Source organism: Peromyscus californicus, unplaced genomic scaffold, assembly GCF_007827085.1.
Source record: "Peromyscus californicus insignis strain IS unplaced genomic scaffold, ASM782708v3 Scaffold_22__1_contigs__length_63687245, whole genome shotgun sequence".
NCBI lineage: Eukaryota > Metazoa > Chordata > Mammalia > Rodentia > Cricetidae > Peromyscus > Peromyscus californicus.
Genome location: NW_026294525.1, coordinates 3,720,579 through 3,743,126, shown reverse-complemented (window position 1 = coordinate 3,743,126; position 22,548 = coordinate 3,720,579). Strand labels below are relative to the sequence as shown.

General features: G+C 50.5%; 1 protein-coding gene across 6 annotated transcripts in view; it reads left to right on the top strand.

The window, feature by feature from the left end:
• Rps6ka2 (ribosomal protein S6 kinase A2) overlaps positions 1-22,548 on the top strand; it is a 263,912-nt gene that overhangs the window by 229,073 nt on the left and 12,291 nt on the right. For all 6 annotated transcript variants that reach the window (XM_052750789.1, XM_052750791.1, XM_052750792.1 and 3 more), the window contains 5 exons: positions 5,572-5,674; positions 11,995-12,125; positions 12,990-13,115; positions 19,090-19,179; positions 20,848-21,006. In XM_052750789.1, the coding sequence (XP_052606749.1) occupies positions 5,572-5,674; positions 11,995-12,125; positions 12,990-13,115; positions 19,090-19,179; positions 20,848-21,006 (609 nt within the window). The remainder of the gene's footprint in view (positions 1-5,571; positions 5,675-11,994; positions 12,126-12,989; positions 13,116-19,089; positions 19,180-20,847; positions 21,007-22,548) is intronic.

Here is a 22,548-nt window from a genome sequence, read left to right as displayed (position 1 = left end):
TTGAAGAAAAGAAAAGAAAAAGAAAATGATGTACGTTATGTGTAAAGTTTACTTTCTGCTCGGCACCCATTCCTTTATGTCCTCATTTGTCTGACCTCGGAACACACTAGTACCACAAGGGTTAAACAGTCTGCACAGAAGCTCTGGTCCCTTGTTACCTGAGTCCCATCCAAACTGGGCAAATTGGGTGTCTCTGAGCCCTGGGTTTACAGTTCTGATTACAGAACTTGTTATGTGAGGCTTCTTCTCCCAAGTGAGGTCAGAGGGAAGCAGGTGATTGTCAGGTGCCTGGATCTCCCAGCAGGTGCTCAGAGAGCCCAGAAAATCAGACTGTCCACTCCCCAAAGCCAAAGAGGGCAGGACCTTGCAGAAGCAAAGCCAAACATCCTGGCTCAGTCCATCACCAGGCTCCACTGCTCCCATCCTGGCTCAGTCTGAGAGCTGAGGAGACACCTGTCTGTGGAGACTGGTCTGCCAACAGATTTGTTGTCGACAGCAGTCTTCATGTTACCCTGAGGAATGATTAGCACAGCATAGCATATGGGGCATGAAAGCCAGGTCTCTGGGGTGGCACTCCCGTCCCTGGTAGGGGATACATCCTGGTTTTTCTCTGCCAGTGTATCGTTCCCCTGTTTGGTTCAAGCATGCACACTGAGGCTCTATGTTTCGGGAACTTCCCAGGCTGGGGATGACCATGGTGTGGTAGAGCCTTGCCTTGGGGATCCAGTGACCTCACTGGGACAGAGAAGCTGTGAACAAATGATTCAGTGCTGTGGGACAGGGTTTGCTGCATAGAAGGAGGCTGGGAAGAGAGCAGAGGAAAGTGGGGATGTGGAAGAGGAATCATGCCCTAACCCCACCCAGTCCGTGCTCTCCGCTGGCCGTCTTCCTGGACCGGTCTTTCCCAAGCCCCTTGCGTTATCTCCTCCTCACAGTCTTCTCTGCAGGGTCACCGAAGGAAACCTGACGTGTTCTGACCCCGACCTTGCTCCTCGGCAGCCCCGTTAGCTTTGAATCTGCCACATGGCGTCCCTGGTGTGGGATGAGTGACCCTTTCTGTCTCCTTCCTCACACGTGAGCCAAGGGAAGTCAGGATTGCTGATTAGAAGACTTGACCAGGTCTCTGAACAGGCCAGGAGACCCCCAGAGAGGCGCCTTTGAGAGAGTGAGGTGGTGTGGAGAGGTGAGGGGGAGGGGGTGCACTAGAGCCCTTGATAAGTGAGGGGCAGCAGGTCAGGGATGAGATTCCAGAAGTCTCTCTCGGGCCAGGGTGGGGCCTGTGAAGGAGTACACACACACACGCGCACACACACACACACACACACATACACGAGCACCCACTCACACACACACACACACACACACACACACACACACACACACACACACACGAGCACCCACTCACACACTCACACACACACACACACACACATACACGAGCACCCCCCACTCACACACACACACACCCCCCACTCCCTTTCTCTGTGGTGTATACTGCCATCATTCCAAAGACCCTGCCAGGAAATGGAGAGGGAGTTGCTGAGTCTGGGAGGGTGGGCAGGGAGTTGCCCGGGTGGAGATAACTTGAGTCCTGGAAAGAAAGGGAAATCCCGAGTCATGCCCACAGGTGGTGGCGTGCAGGTAGCACCCCCTCAGAGGACCTGGCTGAGGAGGAACTTCCATGAATGACAATCTAAAGGCATCCTAGAACAGGCAATGGCCACAGCGGTGTGTGAGTATTGATTGAGGTTTCTAGGATTTGAGTTGCAAATGGGTCTGGAACCCAGAGTTCTTGTTCTATTTCGGTTGTTATGGTGAAATAATTGGACAGAAAGCAACGTAGAGAAGTCAGGGGTTTATTTCCCCTCATAGTTCTAGGTTACAGCTGGTTATTGGTCGGAAGTCAAGGCTGCAGGAACTTGAGACAGTTGGTTACATTGTACCTTATCTAGTCAAGAGCAGGGAAAGAGAGCAGGCATGCTCCTTGCCTTTGACCAGCTCAGTTTCTTAACTCTTAATACAGTTCAGGACCCCCTGCCTAGGGAATGATGCTACCTACAGTGGGCTGAGTCTTCCCACATCAATTAATTAAGACAATGTTCCACAGGTATGCCCATTGAGACTTTTCTTCCGATGTTAATCTGGGTTGTATCAAGTTGACAATTAAAGCTAACCATCACACTGGGGCAAGGTTGGGTTAGTGTGTGCTGTAGAAGGCTAGGGCTGTGGGATCCATTCTGCAGCCATATGCACCTTCCAGAGACCACGCCAGGCTCAGAGCTTGCCTCAGCCTCTCTGTTATTGGAGAACAATGTCCCTTCAGTGCAAACATAGACATTGGATTCCTGTACTAAGGAGTGGCATTTCTGTATCATTTGAAATTAATTCAGGCTAGAATAATGTGGGGAAGGGCTTTTTTATTGTTGTTTTTGGTTTCCTTTGGTATTTGGTTTTATTTTGTTTGGCTCTAAAAGAGGCCCTTCGGGGTCACTAGGACCACGTATGTTTACTCTCACCCTGTCCTTGCCAGACAGTACCTGCAGAGCCTGGAGCGATGACAACCTTCTTTCATCTATGGCTCTACACAGTAGAGGAGCCAGAAGCCTGCTTTCATGCTAATTTATCTAGCCATGAGCAGTGTTTATAGCATGCCTGCCTGGGTGCAGTAGAAGTGAGGTGCCGGTAGCATGGTGCTGGGAAGGAGCCCCATCCTAGAGGAGGGGAGAGATGTCTGGTGCACCATGAGGTGGCTGTCCAGCCACAGCGGTAGTGTGTGAGTATCCAGTCCAGGGAAAGCAGAAGCAGGGAGTAGGAAGTAACCAGGAGAGGGAGCCGGGAGGAAGGAAGGAGGTGTGAACAGTTTTGAAAGAACCGCGTTCAGGCTCTAGAGGCCTTGGTAGCCAGTGCAGAGGCCTTGGCATGGCTGGTTTGATCTGACCTATCCCTCTGCCCCAGCTATCCTTTCCCTCGCAAGCGGTCCAGGTGTCGCCCTTGTGTGGCCACAGCAGGGCCACGAGTGACCTGACCCCACCATATACATAGACACGTCATGCTTCAGGAAGTCTGTGGACATGTGTGCACCAGGCTGCCAGACCTAGTTCTGCACTGTCCTGTGCACCTTCTTGTTGTCAGTAGCTCAGATCCCTGAAAACCACTAAGTCCCATGTTCTCAAGGACTCTTCACCAGGGCCCCCCTTCCATGCCCCTTGGCAGTGTGGGCATTCATACCGATGAAGGAGAAGACATTTGCAGGCATCAGATTCCTGCCTGTGGGCTTTATCCAGGTGCAGCCTTGGGATACAGCTGAGAAAACATCAGCCTATCTATTCTGCTTTCTGTTGCCTTCTGTGACCCCAAAATTACCAGCATATATTTCTATGTTTTTTTTTTTAAGTAAACACTTGTCATCCACCAGCTGTCCCCTGGGGATTTGGTGACCTGTTGGCACAGAAAGTGTCATCTACCCCAGAAGTGAGGGTCACAGTGTTAGCTGAAGCAGGTGGAGGGTGGCAGGTCTCTGTGGCTTCCCTGCCTTTCCCATTGCCCTCTGCTCCCAGCACACCAGCTCTGGGGTCTGCCCTCCAAACACCCGTGCCGCTTGCCTAGCTAAGTGAAAAATTACAAGTTAATTATAGAGCAGGAAGCTCGTGCAGAGGGTGGTGGAGCCGGCAAATGTGAGCTGTGTTTACTTTTCCCCCGTGGCTGAAGCAATGTTGAGAACTCAGGATTAGCACAAACCCAAAATAAACATAGAGGTGACCTCACAGGCTAAGCAAGCCAGTACACACTGGCATCCAGCCAGCCGGCTTCTAGCAAGCAGACCCTGGGTGAAACGGCACTCGGACAGACAGAGAGCAATACTTCACCAGATTCAGTCCCAGGGTGGCAGGGTGGAGGTTCCTGCCAAATTGCTTGTTTCCAGCCCCTCGGCATATGGTTTGGGCAGGCGTGGCCACCATTCCTGTTAACTATTAATGTGAGTGACTCATGCTTTAGAGCTTTTTGCATTTCCAGCTCAGCACATCATCTCTTTTTCTGTGAGGTGAGAAGGACCCTGAAGAGAAACTGAGGCACAGAGTACTTAGGTGATTCTGTGGGTAGCAGTATGCTGCTTGGTGGCCTTGGCTGTCCTGTGCACTGGAGCAGGTGGAGGACAGTGGTTCACTGCACCTGTGGTGCATCCAGTGTTTGGTAATTGGGTTTCCATCATGTGCTCTTGCTCCCTCTTCCTGTGGTGAAGGCACCAGGAGAGCTCACCCCTCCAAAGTCCCCAGGAGGGCTGTGGCCACAGTACCTTCTGTTTGGGGACTTTGCAGATCTAGATAGCTTTGCAGCATGTCTTAGGTGGGGTAGACTTGTAGAGGTCACGCTCTTCCTCACAGACACTGGCACAGCCCATCCACAATGCCCTGGATATCATTCCCACCCCCCATTCCTCCCATTCTGCCACATCCTATGCTTGGATGTCTGCATCGCCATTTCAGGAATGGCACATCTGTGCCCTTCGCTCATTGGAGCAGGTTAATTTCAAAATGCCTGCAGCCAGAACTGTACATTAAGCAAATGTTAGGGTCTGTGACCTGTCCTCTCGGCAGTCTCCATTCTTGATCTGCGCTCTCTGCCCTTTGCTTACTTTCCACAAGGCCTCTGAGGTATGTGCAGGCCCTGATGTACCTGCTCAGCATCCTCAGCATTTGTAAAATGTGAACTCTATCTCAATGTCAATGCCAAGCTGATGTCATCTTGACACCGAGGGAAAAATTAGATGATTAAAAATAATGAGTTGGACTACGAGATCCCACCTCCATCCCCTCCCTCAGGGTGGGCATGAATTATTCCAGAATCTCAGCTCTCCCCATGCAGTCTGCCTCTTCCTTCACATCCCTTCTTGCCTATCTCTGGCCCTTGGTACCCTGGCTCTTCACTCATCCACAATGTCCATCAGAGGTACCTTGCCAGATCCCAAATATGTGTGCACTGTCTTTAAATTATCTCATCCAGTACCATCTCCACAGAGGTTTGAAAAGCACACTTTGGGTTTGGAAAGCAGGTCTCAGCAGCAGGTCTGAGAAGGATTCATGGACAATCTGTGTGTTTTGACAATGGCCATGGCAGTGGGAAGAGGTATATGAGCAAAGGTTTTTCTGGGCCTCAGTTTTCAAAGTCCCCAGAGAGCTGAAGTAGGCTCCAAGGTGGTGATCCCACAGCCACCAGTGCTCAGCATGTATGGCCAACCTGTAATCTTTGCTTGGAGATAAAAATCCTGTAGCCAAAAACAAGTTAAAAAACGATTCCACTAAACTGAAGGACATTGAGCAGATCTCAAACCTTTAAACCTCAAACTATTCCTTTTGTAATTCACATCTAACATGTAATTTCCATGCTACATATATGGCCTTCTATGAAACACACAAAGTGGGAATATAGCGTTATATAGAGAGAGTTATATAGATAACACACACTATCTGCATTGTGCCTCATCATACGTCTTGGAAGTGTGAGAGCTGCTTGTGGCCTCTGCTCTCTGCTCTCCATGGCCTGCTCTCAACATCTGTCTTGTTCTCCCTGCAGAAGCTGTACCGCAAGGAAATCAAGCCACCCTTCAAGCCTGCAGTGGGCAGGCCTGAGGACACCTTCCACTTTGACCCCGAGTTTACTGCAAGGACACCCACAGGTATGTGCTAGTTCTTCCCAGGTGGGCTGATCCCATCTGACTCCAGAGAGCCTGTGTGAAGGATGCTCCCTTAGAGAGGAACCTGTAGACCCATTCGGTCTTTCTGATTTCTCTGCTTAGCAGGAAGGTGTCAGTGACAGAACCTCTCACTATTCCTCATGTGACATCCACTTCAGTAGCCATCAGGGTTCTGTGGACCCCTCTCTTGTTGTGAGATGCTGGGCCATGACAGTCCTCCCGGGGACACACAGGCCAGACACAGAGAAAAAACAGGCGGTTCACATCAGCGATCTGTGGGAGAAAGCGGCTATCTTTAGGTCTGTGGGCTTACGAACTAAATGCATTATTTCTGTGAAAGCTGGGGCCTGGGTGATGGATGCCGTGCAACTAGATCCCAGCACGGAAACTTAGCTTCATGGTGTGTGAGATCCCTTCATAACTGGTCAGCTCCCTTCAGCACCCTGGTTTACTGTTTTACGTGCCTCGTCGTCTCAGACCACCATGATGGGGCAGCCCTGGAGGGCGGCTTCACAACAGGTGTTTGTGCCCAGTGCTAGAGGCTGGGTTCAAGGTCAGGTTGCTGGCAGGGTCTGTTCCTGGTAAGTCCTCTCTCTCCTATAATTGGCCACGTCCCCGTGTCCTCTCATGGCCTTTCCTCTGTGAGTGGGGAAAGCTGGAGAGTGCTACGTTCCATCCTCTTCTTGTGAGGACAGCAGTCCTGTGGGAGTAGGGCCCACTCCCTGACCTCGTTTAATCTTGACTTCTCCCGTGAGGATCCCGTCTGCAAACACAGCTGACTATGGGCACGGCAGTGGGAGCCACTGTGGTGACGGTGTGGTGACATGCAGAGCAGTGGCTAAACCCTTTCCGACTCAGGGAGCAAGTTCAGCCAGCCGGTGTGGGGGCTGCTGATGGCTGTGCAGAGATTCCTTGGGATTTCCTCACTACCTTCAAATAGGAAATGGTGTATGGTTGTTGGAAACCAACCACAAAACAAGATTACCAACCATGAGTCTCAAGCTGGGAGAAATGGAATAGAGAACCCACCCTGTTCCCCTTGGGTTTAGGCTCTGGAGCAATGCCTTCATCCACACCCTGTTGGGCAGGGAAATAGATGGGCAGGCCCTCCTCTGTGTGATGATGGACAGGGCTGTGAGGCCTGCAGGGGAGCTTCACTTGGGCCCAGGGTAGCTCCTCTTTGAGCAACGTGGCATGAAGAAGAGTTGCGGTGCAGGCGTTGATTCGGGACATTCAGCCCCAGACAGCACACAGATGGCTCTCTCTGACCTCTGAGTCCCATCCCTCCCTAGGGAAGACCAAAACAGTCGTCAGAAACAAGACTAAGGAAGGGTTGTCCTTGAATGTTGTCATGCTGCACGTTTCTTATGCCGCTGAGCGGTCAGTCCCATGACAGCATGAGCCAGTGCACAGAGGAGCATTCCTGTCAGCTGCTGAGGTCAGGAGGTCAGAGCCCGGAGGCCGCCTGAGCGGCTCACCAATCCCCCTGCATCTGATCCGAAGATGAATGAACATGAAGATGGCCTTTGAGCCAGAGCAGACTCTCCCCAGACATTGGGGACGGCAAGGTCCTCACTGAGAAGGGCAACATTAGTCATGAGTCTGTCATGTGAAACTCCATGTTTAAAATGCTCAAGAGAAGCTAAGCTGTACTTCTGAGAGCACAGGTGTTAGGGCAGGCAGCTCCAGATGACCCACTGTATGTGCTTTGGGTATTCCACGGGGATTTAAACTCCAGCCTAGTTGGTTGGCGTGGCCTTAAGTAAGCATCGTAAGCCTTTTGTGCATAGAAAATGATGGTTTATCTTACTATTAGCCCAAGGAAAACCCATCAGACATGGGGCATTCAACCCTGTGTCTAGGACTGGCTTCTGTCAGCCCTTAGTGTTGTGATTTGTTCAGACACTAAGCTAATAGGCCTTGCCAAGCAGTCTGCCTTTGGGGGTTGCAGTCATGGAAATGCTAAAGAGGCAGAGGAGTCGCTCTGATTTCCCACTAAGTTGAAGAGCAGCCATACCACGGCAGTGTGATTCTGAAACAGTCTAGAGACACTGAGGGTAGTTCCTGTGCTGGACTCTCTCTCTCTCCATTGAAGTGAAGCCACGAGCCAGCTTATGCTTCCTGATCACAGGTCAGCTGCTCAGTGGAGCGTGGCAGTCTAAGGTTTGAAAATTTTTCCCCCTGGCCAGAAGCTTGTCGTTGCTTCTGAAAGTTTACTTTTTTAGTCTAACTTGTAATTTTGCTCTTCTGTATGGACTATACTGGCATCTTACCTGAGTGTAAAGCATTCTAAGTTTTACTCCTGCTATCCGCCATTTGCTCACCATCGAGCCCGAAAAATCAAGTGTCATCCTCAAGCTTCCTATAAAGACCTCTTTGCACTCCAGCAGACTGGCCGTCCTGTGCTTCCACTGACTTCTTTGCTCTATGCAGAGAGATGCAGGCATCTTTGTTGGCTAGAAAACGTTGCTGACTTGATCTTCATCTTCTCACTACTAAAAATGCCCCAGTTCAAGTTAGTGTGACCTGTTCCCTACACACATGCACAGGCACACACACACACCCAGTGTGCTATAAACAGACCCTGGTTTATACCCTCCGCACTGTCAGGATCAGTGAATTCCTAGAACAGCCCAAGTTCTCAACCCTAAGCCTAAGTCCCTGAGGCTGACATTCCCATTGTGAGGCTGTTTTCCTCTGGTCCAGTCTCTTAATGTTAAGAGAAGGCAAGAGAACAGACCTCGAAGCCAGAATCCATGCTGGGAAAAGGAAGGCAAACCAAAGCTCCTGACAAAGCGGGAGCCCATCCATCCATGCGGCCCAGGTTGCGGGAAGCAGCCTGGCTACATTAAACTTCATGCTGCCATTGGGCGTCTCGCCGTGCATAACTTCACGTTCTAAAAACAGTCCTGCCAGGCCTTGCCTTTTAATTAAGCATCCACAGTCTAGCACATTTGGAGTTTATTTCCAAGCAGTCAGCCTCGGTCACATTAATTCAGGGTCACGTACATGAGTGAGTATCTGTCCTCGTGGGAGGCTGAGCCTCTTGCAAGGCAGCAGATCTTGGGTCTGTCCCCTTTTTGTCCAGGAGTCTTCAGATGACCCTATATCCAGGAAGCTACCTGTCCCATCTGATGGGCTGGCCTCTCTGCCCCAGGAAAGCACATGGTGGGGGTGGGGTATTTCCACCTGAGTACAGACAGGCCCTGTCTGGGATCAGAGACACACCCACACACTCCCCATATCATCTCCACACCCCCCACAATCCCCATATCTCCACACCCCCCACATCTCCACACCTCCACACCCCCCACACCTCCACACCCCACACCCCCATCCCTCCTCACCCTGGCTCACTGGCCTTGCCCCTGGGCTGTGGAGCACCTGCCTTCATAACCCTGTACCCAAAGTAAAATATGAAGGAACAGAAACTACATTTCCTCGGCAGGTGCCTCTCCCTCCCCACACCCCTACCCACCATTGTTTCTGTGTCAAAGTAAAGGACTGGACGGGGAGGAAAGGGCACAATAGAAAGGCAGAAGCTCCATCTCCTCGGGTAAATGACTCCAGAGTGTGCAAACATACACCTGTTCACATATGTGTGTGTGTGTGTGTGTGTATGCGTGTATGTGATGTTTAATGTGGTATTTTTAAATTGTCACATATAAGAAAAACTAGGTTATATGTTATATTTTAAATATTATTAGTATATCACATATATTATTTATTTGCGTACCCTGATATATTACAGAATTTGTTGTATATTACATATTTCATGTACTTCTACTGTATCGATGTATTAGATGTTTACATAGCTGAATCTTCACTGCAGTGGGCAAGTTCTCCTTATCAACTCACAACATCCTTTTCCTGTTTGTGCTAACATCTCTCTCTCTCTCTCCTGTCTTTTTCTTTTTAATTTCGGTTTGTGGGTTTTTGTGGGTTTTTGTGGTTGTTGTTATTTCTGTTATTTCCTTGAGCCGGGTCTTGTATGTAGCCCAGGCTGGCCTTGAGCTTGTGGCTCCCTGGGTCCGACAGCCGACAGGAGGACACCACCACACTTGACTGGTGTTTGACGTCTGTGTTTGTCCACAGCTGTGTCTGGTTGTCACAGTCCGTCACCTAAGGGATGGGGATGGCTCAAGTACAAACTTGGATTCGGTTCCTTATACTCACACAAAAGCCCAACACAGTAGGGTGGTGCGGAGGGTAGAATCCCTGCTGTGTGAGGCTGATGTCTTGAGTTTGACCCCCGAAACCCACGAAAAGCTGGGTGTGGCAGCTGGCATCTGTGATCCCAGCACTCGTGTGGGAATCAGAGATACGAGAACTGCCCAGAGGCTCCTGACCGGTGCCTTATTTACCTTTCTGTCGCTGTGCTGAAACACCCCGATACAAGCAAGTTAAGAGAGAAGGTTTATCTGGCTCACAGTGACGGAGGGTTCCAGTCCATCGTGGCCTGGAAGGAGGAGCCCACCGCATCAGCAGTCTGGGACTTGAGAGACCACAGGAGGTGGGGTCAGGCCACAAAACCTCAAAGCCCGCCCCCCACCCCCCGGTGATGAACTTCCTCCAGCAGGACTCCATCTCCCAAAGTTCCTTAGCTTTCCCAGAGAGACCAGCTGAGGACCGAGTGTTCAAACACCTGAGCCTAGGGGAGACATTTCACATTCAGACTATGGCAGCCAGGTAGCCTGGAGTATGTATGCAGCATGGCGGAAACAAGAGACACGGCCTCGGCAGGGCAGAGGAGAGAGCAGACTCCTGAAAGTTGTTCTCTGACCTCCACACACGACTGTTCTCTCTCTCTCTCTCTCTCTCTCTCTCTCTCTCTCTCTCTCACACACACACACACACACACACACACACACACACAAATTAATTAATTAATTAATGCCAAGTGTGGCACCACATCTGCAGTTCCAGAATTGAGTTGGTGGAGACACATGGGTTCTTGAGTTCTGTGGCCAGGCAGCCTAGCTAGTTCAATAAAATAAAGTCCAAGTTTGATGAGACACCCTCTCTCCAAATAATTAGGTGGAGAGTGACCAAAGAAGACATGTGATATTGATCTATGTCCGCCACACAAGCTCACACATGTATGCATACACACACACACACACACACACACACACACTGCCCCCACCACCAAGCAGTAAAGCATTCTGATGTGGGCAGACTGTTACTAATTGTGGTTGTGATGTCCTTAACAGTGGCATGTAGGTTGGCTGTGATTTTTTTTTTCTGCTGTCACAAATAATGCCAAAGACAACATTTTCTATGCTTGTACTTTTGAAAGTAATTCTGAGGACTAAATTCCTAGATGCAGGCTGGCTTTTCGGAGGACACGTGACTTTGAACGTGCGGGGACCATTGCCCATCCCTCCTCTTCCCCAGAGACAAGTCAAGTTTCTTCCTTCAGCTCTGAGATTGCTTTCCTTTGGTCAAAATCTAGCTGTGGCTGGCTGCTCCCACTTTTACGGACTCCTTAGCTTCAGTGTCATTTAACAAGAACGTGCCCACTCATCTGAGAGCCTGAGCATCTCCAGACATGGTGCCCGAAGGGTGCTTCTTCTGCTCCTTCTTGTCTGTCACGTATTTCCCCCGCCAGCCAGTCATTTACCTTCCTGTTCACCTCATGGTGACCCTGGAGAAGAACCGTATCGTAGCAGTCATGCTTTGGAACAGACTTGGTGGAACTTAGAAAAATCACCCCTTTCACTCGCCCGCCGGACTGTGGGCAGCAGTGACTTTGCCCATGTGTCCTTGAGGATTGGAGTAGGGTAGCCTCGGCACAGAGCTGTGCAGCTGTGGAAGAGGTTGTGCTGGCTGTGGACTTGGCCTTGGGCAGAGGTAGGGGCTGTAGGTGAATGTGGAGCTGGGGAAATTTTTGGCTTTTCTCTGATTGTCTTTAGGCACACAGCACCTGCTTAGCCCAGAAAGGAGGTGCTGAACTCATGGCCCCCCTGCTTTCTGGCAACTCACCCCAGAGCTCCTGGCAGCTTTTCCCTTGATCTTTAGTAGGGAGGGGTGGTAGGTTGTGTTGAATATTTAGTAACTTCCAAAGTCAGTAACCTAAAAACGTGATCAATGATTATCTGAAAACTTGCCTGTGATGTGTGTCCGCCAGATCAGACTCTTGGCAGCACCTGAAACAGTTTCGTGCGTTTCTACCTCTCTACTCGTATATACCTTCTCCAGCACACAGGCTGCGTGTACATTCTCGTACATACATATGCACACCGTTGTCCCTGGCTCATTTGGCTCTCATGAAGTGTAAACCATGCATTGCTCATCCACAGACTCCCCCGGTGTCCCCCCAAGTGCAAATGCCCATCACCTGTTCAGAGGATTCAGCTTCGTGGCCTCCAGCCTGGTCCAGGAGCCCTCCCAGCAAGACATGCCCAAGGCCCCCATTCACCCAATTGTGCAGGTAAGTCTGGTTACTCCAGGAGCCCAGTTCAGGGCCTTAATGCCTGGCCTTATATTTTTATCACCTCAGTGCTGGGTGCCAATGGTGGGTCAATGGTAGACACCTCCCTGCCCCTAGATGTTGCTAAGTGTTGCTATGGTGATCTTCCTGGTCATCTGCACTATTGCACATTCATTTCTAAAAGGGAAAATAAAGGTCTGAGGAGATGACCACCATGGATGCCTGTGTCAGCAGCCCCTATGGTCTCTGTGTGAGCTGTGGGTGCTCCCATGTCATTGGGAGGTCAGTGGGGATGTTATGTAGACTTCTGTCATCATGTGGTTGTAACTAGAGTTCAGAGAACTCAGAAGGATTAGGAGTAAACTCACTTGAGCATTTGATGTCTTCATTCAGTGTAATTAGACGGCATTGGATTTCCCTGGCATGTGTCTCCTTGTGGTTGTGGTTAGTGGGGTTTTTGTTCTCAGGGGTGGGCAAGTGGGGCCTGTGCACGTGGGCCAGACTGGCTTGTGGCTTAAGCATTTGGGGTTGGTGCCCTATCTGGATACGCACTCTGGGGACAGCACCATAGTCATGTGCCTGTGCTTCTGTCTCTTCGCTCCCTCCACGAGTCTCACTACCGTGGGTCTCTGGGAGAAAACTGAGTGCTCGGCGGGCACATTGTACCTGGGCGTCTGAATATGAAAAGTCGGAGCCACAGGAGCTCTGGCACCATCTATGCATAGCTCTGTGACCTTGGGCAAGGAACTCTTAGTTTGCTCAAGCTCTCAAGTTCCCAGGATGCCCTGGATCTGTGTGTCTGTCTGGAGCCACGTGCAGCTGTGTGGAAGGTTGCTAACCAGCCCTGCCTTGGCCTCTCTGCAGCAGTTGCATGGGAACAACATCCACTTCACCGATGGCTATGAGATCAAGGAGGACATCGGGGTGGGCTCCTACTCAGTCTGCAAGCGGTGTGTACACAAAGCCACCGATGCTGAGTACGCTGTGAAGGTAAGACAGGGATCTCTGGCCTAGCTGAGCAGGTGCTCGGATGCTGAGCAGGCTCTCTGCATCCACAGTGTCTGAGGTCTGATGTGATAGACTTCGGTTTATTTTGATATGAAGTCACTCATTTAAATATTGTTTTCCAAGCTGGAAATGGTGGCACACAATTGCAACCAAAGCTCTCAGGAAACTGAGGTAGGGGAGCTGAGTGTTCCAGGTGAGCCTGGGTTGTGTGATAAGACCCTATCTCAAAGGACCAGGAAAAAAAGTCTTCAAATCATAAATATTTCAGTTATGTCCGACATGGAACCAATCATCTTTAGTAACTGACTATAACATGCCAAGAATAACAGCCCTGGGCACACAGTATCTAAGAAGACAGAAGTTGGGCAAACAGGCGTAGCATTTATCAGAGGTAGGAAGAAGCAGGGGGAGGGGAAGGAAGGAAAAAAGATAGAGCTGTCAAAAATAATTGAAGAAATAAATAGAAGCAGAATAAAGAGACAGCTGATGTTTCGCTCCAGCCACCAAAACCTGCGTACAGTGTAGAATGACACCTGTAATCCACTTTGGCAAGCTCTAAGTAGTAATTTTCACCTCTGTAACTGTTATAGATTAAATACTGGACCTGGGAATCCAAAATGCCAATTTCTAGGGTTTTCTAGTTCGTAAAAGCTAAAGCTTCCTTCTTCCGAAGTCAACATCCAGCACACACTGTGTGTTACACACTGCATTCTCTCTCCACCACTGTGAGACGGTCTAACCTCCGCCACAACCGTGAGGTGGTCTAACCTCCGCCACAACCATGAGGCGATCTAACCTCCACCACCCGCTCTTGGCACATGAGACATAGGGCTGGAGGGATGGCTCAGTGGGTAGAACTCTTGCTGCAGAGCATGTGGACCTGACTTCAAGTCTGCACAACCTACATAAAACAGACATGTAGCACACATCTGCATTGCAGTGTTCCTAGGGGAGATGGGAGGCAGAGATGGGAGAATCCCCAGGAGCGCTCGGGCCGGCTAGCCTGGCGTAGGCAGAGGTGAACAACGAGAAGGAGACTGTGTTTCAGAAAAGGTGGAGGAGGGGAGAGGACTGAATGCTGAGGTTGTTTTCCGACCTCCACACCTATGCTGTGGCATGTGTGCACCCACCTTCCCGGACGTGCATGCAGATGCTCACACACAGGCACACACGCACACACGCACACACACTCAAGACTTGAGGGACAGAGTCTGAGCCTGTATCACCATGACATGAAGCATACCCGCCCTGCTGGGCATGTGGCACTGTCCCAGCTCTTTAGAGAGTGCCTAGGGAGAGGGGGAGCTGGCCAGAGAGGCAAGACATGATAGGAGTAGATTCCATCAGCTGTGATTTTCCAGGCTCTGAAAAGGGTGCTTGGCACACTGAGTGCGGGGTGTTGTGCATCCACTGCCGTTTCTCGACATTGGGCATTTCTCAAAAGCACACTCTCAAGAGAGTGTGCCTCTTCACAGGCCATCTACCCCGGGTTTCTTAGGCTGTGAAAGCAGTCAGCAGCCTAGCAAAAGAGGCACCAGCCAAACATCTCAGGAATCTGTGGCCTTTGGACAAACTGGCCTAAACTTCCTGAAGTCCGTGAGGTGATTACAGTTAAAGCAGGAGCTCAGAGACATAGCGGGGTCACCACCCGGTGTCGTGGAGCCGACCCCTCTGGGGCACAGACACAGGTCTAGATTGTGCGTGGCTGGGGGTTTCCAGAAGTTCTGTATTCTGCTTCACCCCAGAGGATTTCCCGTGCTTTGTTTCTTCGGGAACTTCTTAGGAGTTCTCTGTGTGGGTTGTTTCTCACAGAAATTCTTCAGATTGTTTATCTGGAGGCCAGCAGCACTCCTAGAGGCAAACAGTGCTGCCAGAGAGCGCTAAGAAACACATCCATTGTGTGGCCAGCTCGGCAGCCCCAGTGCCCTTCGAGAAACAGCCTGCTACTGTTCAGTGTGATTCTGTGCCCTGGAACTCGGCCCCATTGACAATGCCAGTGGTATGCTCTCTCTGGTACTCCCACATCCAACTCTCACGCAGAGCCTCCATCTGTAGTCGGCTTTGTTGGGAGTTAGGACTCTGTCCTCAAAGATCCTGTTGAGGATTGACCCTGTACAGTCTGTGACAGCTCCCCTCCCCGACCATTGCACCCCAGGAAGGTGTTGTATCTAACTGACGGTGGAAGAAGAACCAGGAGCTCCTGTTTGTTATCCAAGCCTTGAAGCTCCCTGGACAAACCAAGGCACGGATGGAACAGGAGCATGGAAAGCCATGGCTTCTTGGCAAGACACAGTTGAGTGTCCACGGATGACCTAGGAGCATACACAAGCCACTTGTGGATGGGCAGCAATCGGTCCACTTCTCTGAGGGTTGAACTGTGACTGGGTTTCCTTCAAAGATGGAGGAGCCAACAGTTCATCAACTTCTGTGTCCACACTGCTCTGGTGAGCAGAACCTAGGCGGCCTTTCTGCAGGTCTGTGAGCACTCCCGCTGTTACTAAATGCCTGTAGTCTGGATCAGATAAAAATAAAGATCCTCGCTGCCAAGCCTGATGACCTGAGTTCCTTCCCAAGACCCACGTGGTGGAAGGAGAGGACCTACTCTAGCAAGCCATCATGTGGTCCTCACATGTGCTCTGTGCTGCCCACACCCACACGCACAACTAAAGAAACGGGTGTCGTAAAAACGAAACGGAGAGCCTTGAAGCTGTGCTGAAGTGTGTGTCGCCCTGTTCTCTCGAAGCTTCTAAGAGTTGTTTTTAGTCACTCCCACTCCCCGATGCCTCCTTTTCCCTCTGGAACTGTCTCCTCTTCCCAACACCCACCCCACGTCCATGTCCATTTGGCCTGTGGCCACTGAGTTGAATTTCATGTCTGAGCCAGAGCAACACATCTGTGGCCACACCATGAAAGAATATGAATCCCCTCCCGCAACAGCTCCTCATTGCTACTAACTGCCCTCCCCGCAAGGAGTGGCGGGGCCTCACTCCTGTCGCCATCACTGAGGGCTCTGATTTGTGTGCAGCGTGAGAGATGAGGATCAAGGCCCATTCTTCCATATCTTGACAGCCAGTTTTCCCCGTGTGTTTTTGGCTTCTCCGTCAGAAATTGGATGGCTGTTTTGTGTGCCTGTCACCCTGTTTTTAACTACAGCAGAGGATGTGGCTACCACACCCAGGACGGGACAGGCCTCGCTCCCATAGGAGCCAGAGTTTGGACCCACCTCATGTCAGCTGTCTACAGCGGCGTTTGCATGCCTGTGTTCAGTTTCCTTCTGTGTATATAACTTGTCAACCAGCAAGGAAGTGGAACCAAACAGATGCTTGGCCTGGGGAGAGCTTATTTTTAGAAGGACTGATTGGCATGGAAATTTTAATTTTTTTTCCTACCAGGAAGACACTGGAGTTCTTTCTCTTTGTCATTTGTTTAATTTTACAGGAGAAAATGTCTTGGTTTTTTTTTTTCCCAAGTAATTACATGCTCTACTTGACTTGCTTCCAACATACTATGATCCTTCCAACAAGTGAGAGGAAGCGCTGGTCTAGGGAGTGCATCCTGCTTGCCCAGGTGCTCGCTCTGCTGCCTTCAGCACCTAGAAAGGGGGTGTTCCAGTGATGGGGAGCTTGAGAAAAATACAAGGAAGGACACACAGACACAGAAAAGGGAAAATGGGAAGTAGAGGAAATGCCTTGGTGGTGGCTAACACTCTCGAGTAGCAGCAGCAGCCCCCAGCAAACATGGTTCCCCTGCTGAGAAAATCCATCGTCCTGCACTAGTCATGTGGAGGTCACACTTGCTCCAGGCATATGCACGCCTCAGCTTAGCACCTCTGAGGCGTGTGAGAAGCAGTATACTGCACAGCGCAACCATGGGGAGCTTCTCCACCGTCAGCAGGGACAGCTGCCCGCTGTGCAGGATGCTGCCCAACCCTTCTGTGTGTCTTCCTGGGGCAAAGAAGAGCAATGGAGCAGAACCCTCCCCTTCCTCCTGCCTTTGACTGTGGTTGTCTCTGCTCTCAAGCTTATCCCTGAGAGAAGAGCCAAGAGTGTGGTCCACAGGGCTTGCTCTAGCTGGAAGTAAATCCAGCTACATCATTCCCAAGAAGCCATCCCACCAGGAAACTCACCAAAGGATCTTGTATATCTTCAACACTCAACAGCCACCTGAGAGAATGCCTCACTAACGTCGTACAATATTTGATGGAGGTGCTTTGCAGGCGCCACCAAACAAATGATACTCAGTGTGATATTGTGGTGCACAATGTTCATGCCCAGGTTGCATGCCAGGTTATAGTAAATTGACCAGCGTGTCCTCCAGTGTGCCTCCTAGTTGAACATACACATTAATTCTTAGTACAGTCTTAAAGTGTTATTCAATGTCAGTGAGATCTTAAGGTCTTTACGAAGCGGATTTGTTCACAAGCGTTTATGACAGTTCATCAGAATTTTTCTCATGACGTCCAAAGAACACACAAGAATAAGACAGATACTCTGGTGAGGAACAGGTCACGCATTTGTAGTCCCAGGTGGTTTTATGAGAGTTGCAGTATTCTCACATTTAATTTTTAGTGGATAATATTCACGTGACTCCAGATTTAAAAGCTGTAGTCACATCCTCAGGGTCTCCCCGCCATAGCTGCATCCCCTCGTTACCCATTTCCCCCTCCAGGGAAAGCCAAGGCTTTTGCTATTTTCCTCTTCCTTTCCAGGGTTATTTATGCAGTCCCAAGGAAAGGCATGTGTCTGTCTGCATTCCTTTTCTGCTTTTAAAACAAGGGACAGTGTAGGATGCACGTGCAGTGCTTGTCCACCTTGAGTGTCCTGGCTGGTGACAAAAGGCTTCTTTCTGCATCTGGCTCCTTGGGAAGAGACCAGATCGATGTTCAGAGTGGATGACTTTATCATGAAAATGACTTTGAGAAAAGAAAAAAAAAAGTATCTACCACTAGATTGTCTAAGCCCATGAATATATTGCAAAGGGAATATGTTGGGTGTGGGATACCCACGTAGTCAAAGCAGAGAGGCTTTGGAACTGGATGGCACCAATGTACAGGGCCACGGAGTGCTGTTGGGGATGGGGGACACTTTTGAATTTCTGAGTCGTTCTCAACCTAAGTGCTGTCCACTTCACGACATGGATTCTCTCTCTCCACCAGCTTTCCCCACAAACATAAGAGGCAAGGCACCTTCAGAGGCATCGGAGCCTTCGTGTGGCACAGGGACTCCTGTTTCAAAGAAAGGCTTTGATTTGTGGATTTCCCATGTAAGGGGAAGCCACCCAACTCCCTGGAGTTACACAGTTTTATCTGCTGATCTAAGACTGTGCAAAATACTGGGCAGGAAGGAGGAGGGAGATAAAAAAGAAAGGGGTGTGTGTGTTGTCTTGGGGGAAATGCAGCCTGCTCAGCCTCCAGCATCTGCCTGGGAGGACCTTGTTTTGTGGCTGGTGTGCAGTTTCCAGGGCAAAGCTGAGGCGCTCAGGCGACTGGGGTTCACTCTGACTGAGTGAAGTGAGAACCCACTGGTCAGAGTTCAGTGGCTGAGACAGACTGAGCGAGTTGCTGGTGCCTGGGTGAGCTCTCCATACCTGCCCCATCGCATCTGGCCTTTTGATACCCTGAGATTCCTGTCTGAGGGCTGTCTCCTTTCTTGTGGTGTTAGGGTTGAACCTGGGGCCTTGTACATGCTAGACAAGTACTTTGCCACCGAGCCACATCCCTAACTGCATCCTTCTTTTTACTTTTTCCTTTGAGACAGGGTCTTATTAAGTTGCCCAGGCCTACAGCTTGCAGTCTTCCTGTTACATGCTCCCTCAGAGTCGGAATTACAGGCCTGGTTTCCTCTTTTTAATTGGTTGAGTACTGTGGGGGTGGGGGCAGCTGTGCTGTGCATAATCTGCAATGGTCCAACAAGGCCAGCAGCAAATCTCTCACTTCTTCCTGCTGTGTGCGCTTCAGATCATCGATAAGAGCAAAAGGGACCCCTCAGAAGAGATCGAGATCCTCCTGCGGTATGGCCAGCACCCCAACATCATCACCCTAAAAGACGTAAGTGCCTCTGTGTAGCAGCCTGTCCTCAGCTTTCTTCTTCAACTGACACAAAATCGCCTCTGTTTGCACCGTGCGAGTTTTCTCACATTGCCTGTGTTCAGCGTGCCCAGGATCACAGGCCTCAGACACTTCTCACCCAAGAGTTTTGGTGCTTCGGCAGCTGGTCACCCTAACTTGGGGGTGGGTGTGTATGCACCCTACATAGTTCCCCACTCTCCCCACATGCCATGCACAAGCATAAAATAGGAAAGACCTGTGTGCATCAGTGAGAGTGCTGTTCTTTGTCATGGGGTCATTCCTGCCTGACAGATGGACAGTGGCGTGAGGACAGCAGGTCCCACTCAACTCTGGCTGGAAGATGTTTACAGCCTCTTTTGGACTTTCCCTGATGAGGGGCACTGGAGCAGGAATCAGCCACATCAGGCCTGTCTGCAAGGCTGCTCTACCCCGTAAAGGCCTGAAGGGCAGGTATGGGTTTGAAAAGAGAGGAAATTTTCCCTCTTCTTGCCCTTACCTCTTGGAGTACAGTTATTTCCGTGACATACACCCACAGCCCATAGCTGCTGGGACTACCTCAATGTCCCTTTGGGCAACAGCTCACAGAGTAAGAGTTCAACCCCAGGGAACTTTGGCAATGAGTGTCTTGCATCCAAAAGCTTACATGGAGCCAGCTCTGCCCCTGGGGGTCTCAGACACTCACTGCACAAGCATAGTGCTCTGATTGTGCATTCTTGGTTTACATGTGAGATTCATGAACCAAAACCAGCTCTTCTGTGGACTCAGACCAGCCCTCTCTACTGTTTGACGTGAGCAGCCCAGGTGTGAGATGGCGTCATCTTCCCACCTTCAAAATAGAACGGTGAATTCATAAGCTCAGAAACACACACCATAATTAGCTCTACACCTATTACGCAGGTCAAAGTCGGGTAAATTATTTTAGGAGCTTGTTCTGGAAATTCATCAATTAAATGATTATCACTGAGCTAAGCATAAGGTTTCAGGTCTGTCACCCATTTTAACCTAGTTCTCATAGCTTGGGCACCCACGGGCTCCCATGCATATGGTGACTGGGGTGCATATGTGGTCATCTTCATCTATACAGGGCACAAAAATAGCCAGTTTGCATTCTGTTTTTTATTTTTTTAAACTGAGTTTAAAGCTAGTATTGGTGAAAGCTGTGTGTTTCTTAGAGCCAGGTCCCCTCCCCTCCAGACCTGCAGAGGCAGAGCATGCACTCTGACTTGACCTCCGAAGTTATATGCATGATGACAGTTGAGAAGCATTGTCCTTGCCGAATGCTGTTGCTGCTGTCACTTTTCCTTCTATGGTGCTCTGACCTCTCAGAGACTGGCAGGATAACTTTATGACCTAACTCAGCTAAGAAACTTTCCTCAAGCCCTGGGTCTCCCATGGCCCAGCTTGCTCATGCCCCAGAGTATCAAAGCTGTTTCCCTCCTAAGAAGATCCATTCCTGTATAGCTGGAATGGCTACTCACCATTTACAATAGCCAAACAACTTGATCTTGCTCCTAGGGACACAGCCCTCAGCTTCTCTCCTCCACCCCACTTGGAGCCCTTGCTCCTTCACATAGCCAGGGGCCTGAGGACGGCAGCCATGGTGACATACAGGTCCCTGAGGTTCTTGCACTTCCCCTTGACTTCCAGGTCTATGACGATGGCAAGTACGTATACCTGGTGATGGAGCTCATGCGAGGTGGGGAGCTGCTGGACCGCATCCTCCGTCAACGGTGCTTCTCAGAGCGTGAGGCCAGTGACGTGCTGTACACCATCGCCAGGACCATGGACTACCTGCACTCCCAAGGGGTAAGGCTGGGGTGCCATTGACTTGCCGGAACAGAAAATGACTCAGGTGGGGCTACCTATGCTCCCAGTGGCAAGGCCCAGGCCAGGGCAGTGCACCGGCTTCAGGGCAGCAGGCAACTTGACAGGAAGGTAGATGCAAGACTGTAGAGGAGTCACAGAGCTGTGGATGCAGGAGTGAGACATCTTATAAACTGACATCTTGCCTTTAGACAAGCAGGAGGGCAGAGTGCTTCCTGCACCCTCTTATTCCTTCAGCTCTGAACAACGTACCCAAGTGATGTAGTTTGCTGTGACCTGTCCTGCCACCCGTTGTGGGTCTGAAGTCATCTGTACACATGGTATACAGGAACTCAGTTAATAACTTTCTGTGAACCAGTCTTAGCAAAGAAAATTCGATGCTCTGTCCTTGATAAAGAGAGATTTAGAATTTTCCTGACTTGTGATACATAAAGCTAAACAAAGGGTAACAACTGGGGTTCCCTGAGCCTCAGACTAGACTGCACCAAGCTCCTCAGGGACTCACTTCTGAAGTCTGGACCATGCATTTTGTATGTCTTGACGATCAAGCACAGGTTGGTTAAGGCCAACCCCACCAAGACCACACTGCAGAGCTCCGGGCCACATTCTCTGTCTCCAGGAGGGAGCAGCCCAGCGTAATACATTTTCGGCATCTTTTCCTCCACCCTTCCTTTCTTCCTTCCCTCTACCCTGTGCCTCTGTCTTTCCCTCCATCCTTCCCCCACCCCACCCTTCGCCTCTACCCTTTCCTCTGGCCCTTCCCTCTCTCCTCAGAGTTTCTCGTAAAGCAGCTTTGGGCCAACTGTGTACACAGACCTGCCAGCCTGCACAGTTCTTCCAAGATCTCACAGTGGGTCCTTTTTGTGTGGCTTCCTCGTGGTGCAGGAGTTCCACACACAGTTTTCCCAGTAGCCAGATTCTGGAAGTATCCTGATGTGAGAGTTCACAGATATTCTTCTGTTTAGTGAGGGATGGAGACAGGAGTCTTCCAGTCTCCCATAGGCTGCCATCAGTGTCTATAAACCGGGCCCGAGTGCCTAGGTTTATCACTTCAGTCTTTGCAGAACCCCTCACTGCTCTGCAAAAGGACAGTCAGGATGTTCAGGTTCCAAACCTCATGAAGGCACACTACATGTCTGCACAAGGGCCTTCTGTCCCTTCAGAAGGCATCACTTTGTGTCCTGAATGGCTGCACTGTTTGGCGGTATTGCAGGCCCTTCTGTCCTGACAGCTGTCGCTGTTACTATGGCACATGCTTAGAGTCTGTGCCTTGAATGGTGCAGGTGCAGTCTCTGCAGCCCTGAGCCCCGCCCCTCACGGCCAGGAGTCAGCGTGCCTGTGACAGCAGGTGCATGGGTGCTTCTGGTACTGGTGACAAATGGCCCATGCACTGGCATGCCCCCAAAGCCCGCTGTGGGCCAATGTTCTCTGAGTGAACGAAAAGCAAGGGAACTTTTTCATTTCCGTAGCCAGAGCTGCCCGCCACAGGCCCTTCTGCTGCTCCTGCATCTCAGATAAACGTGC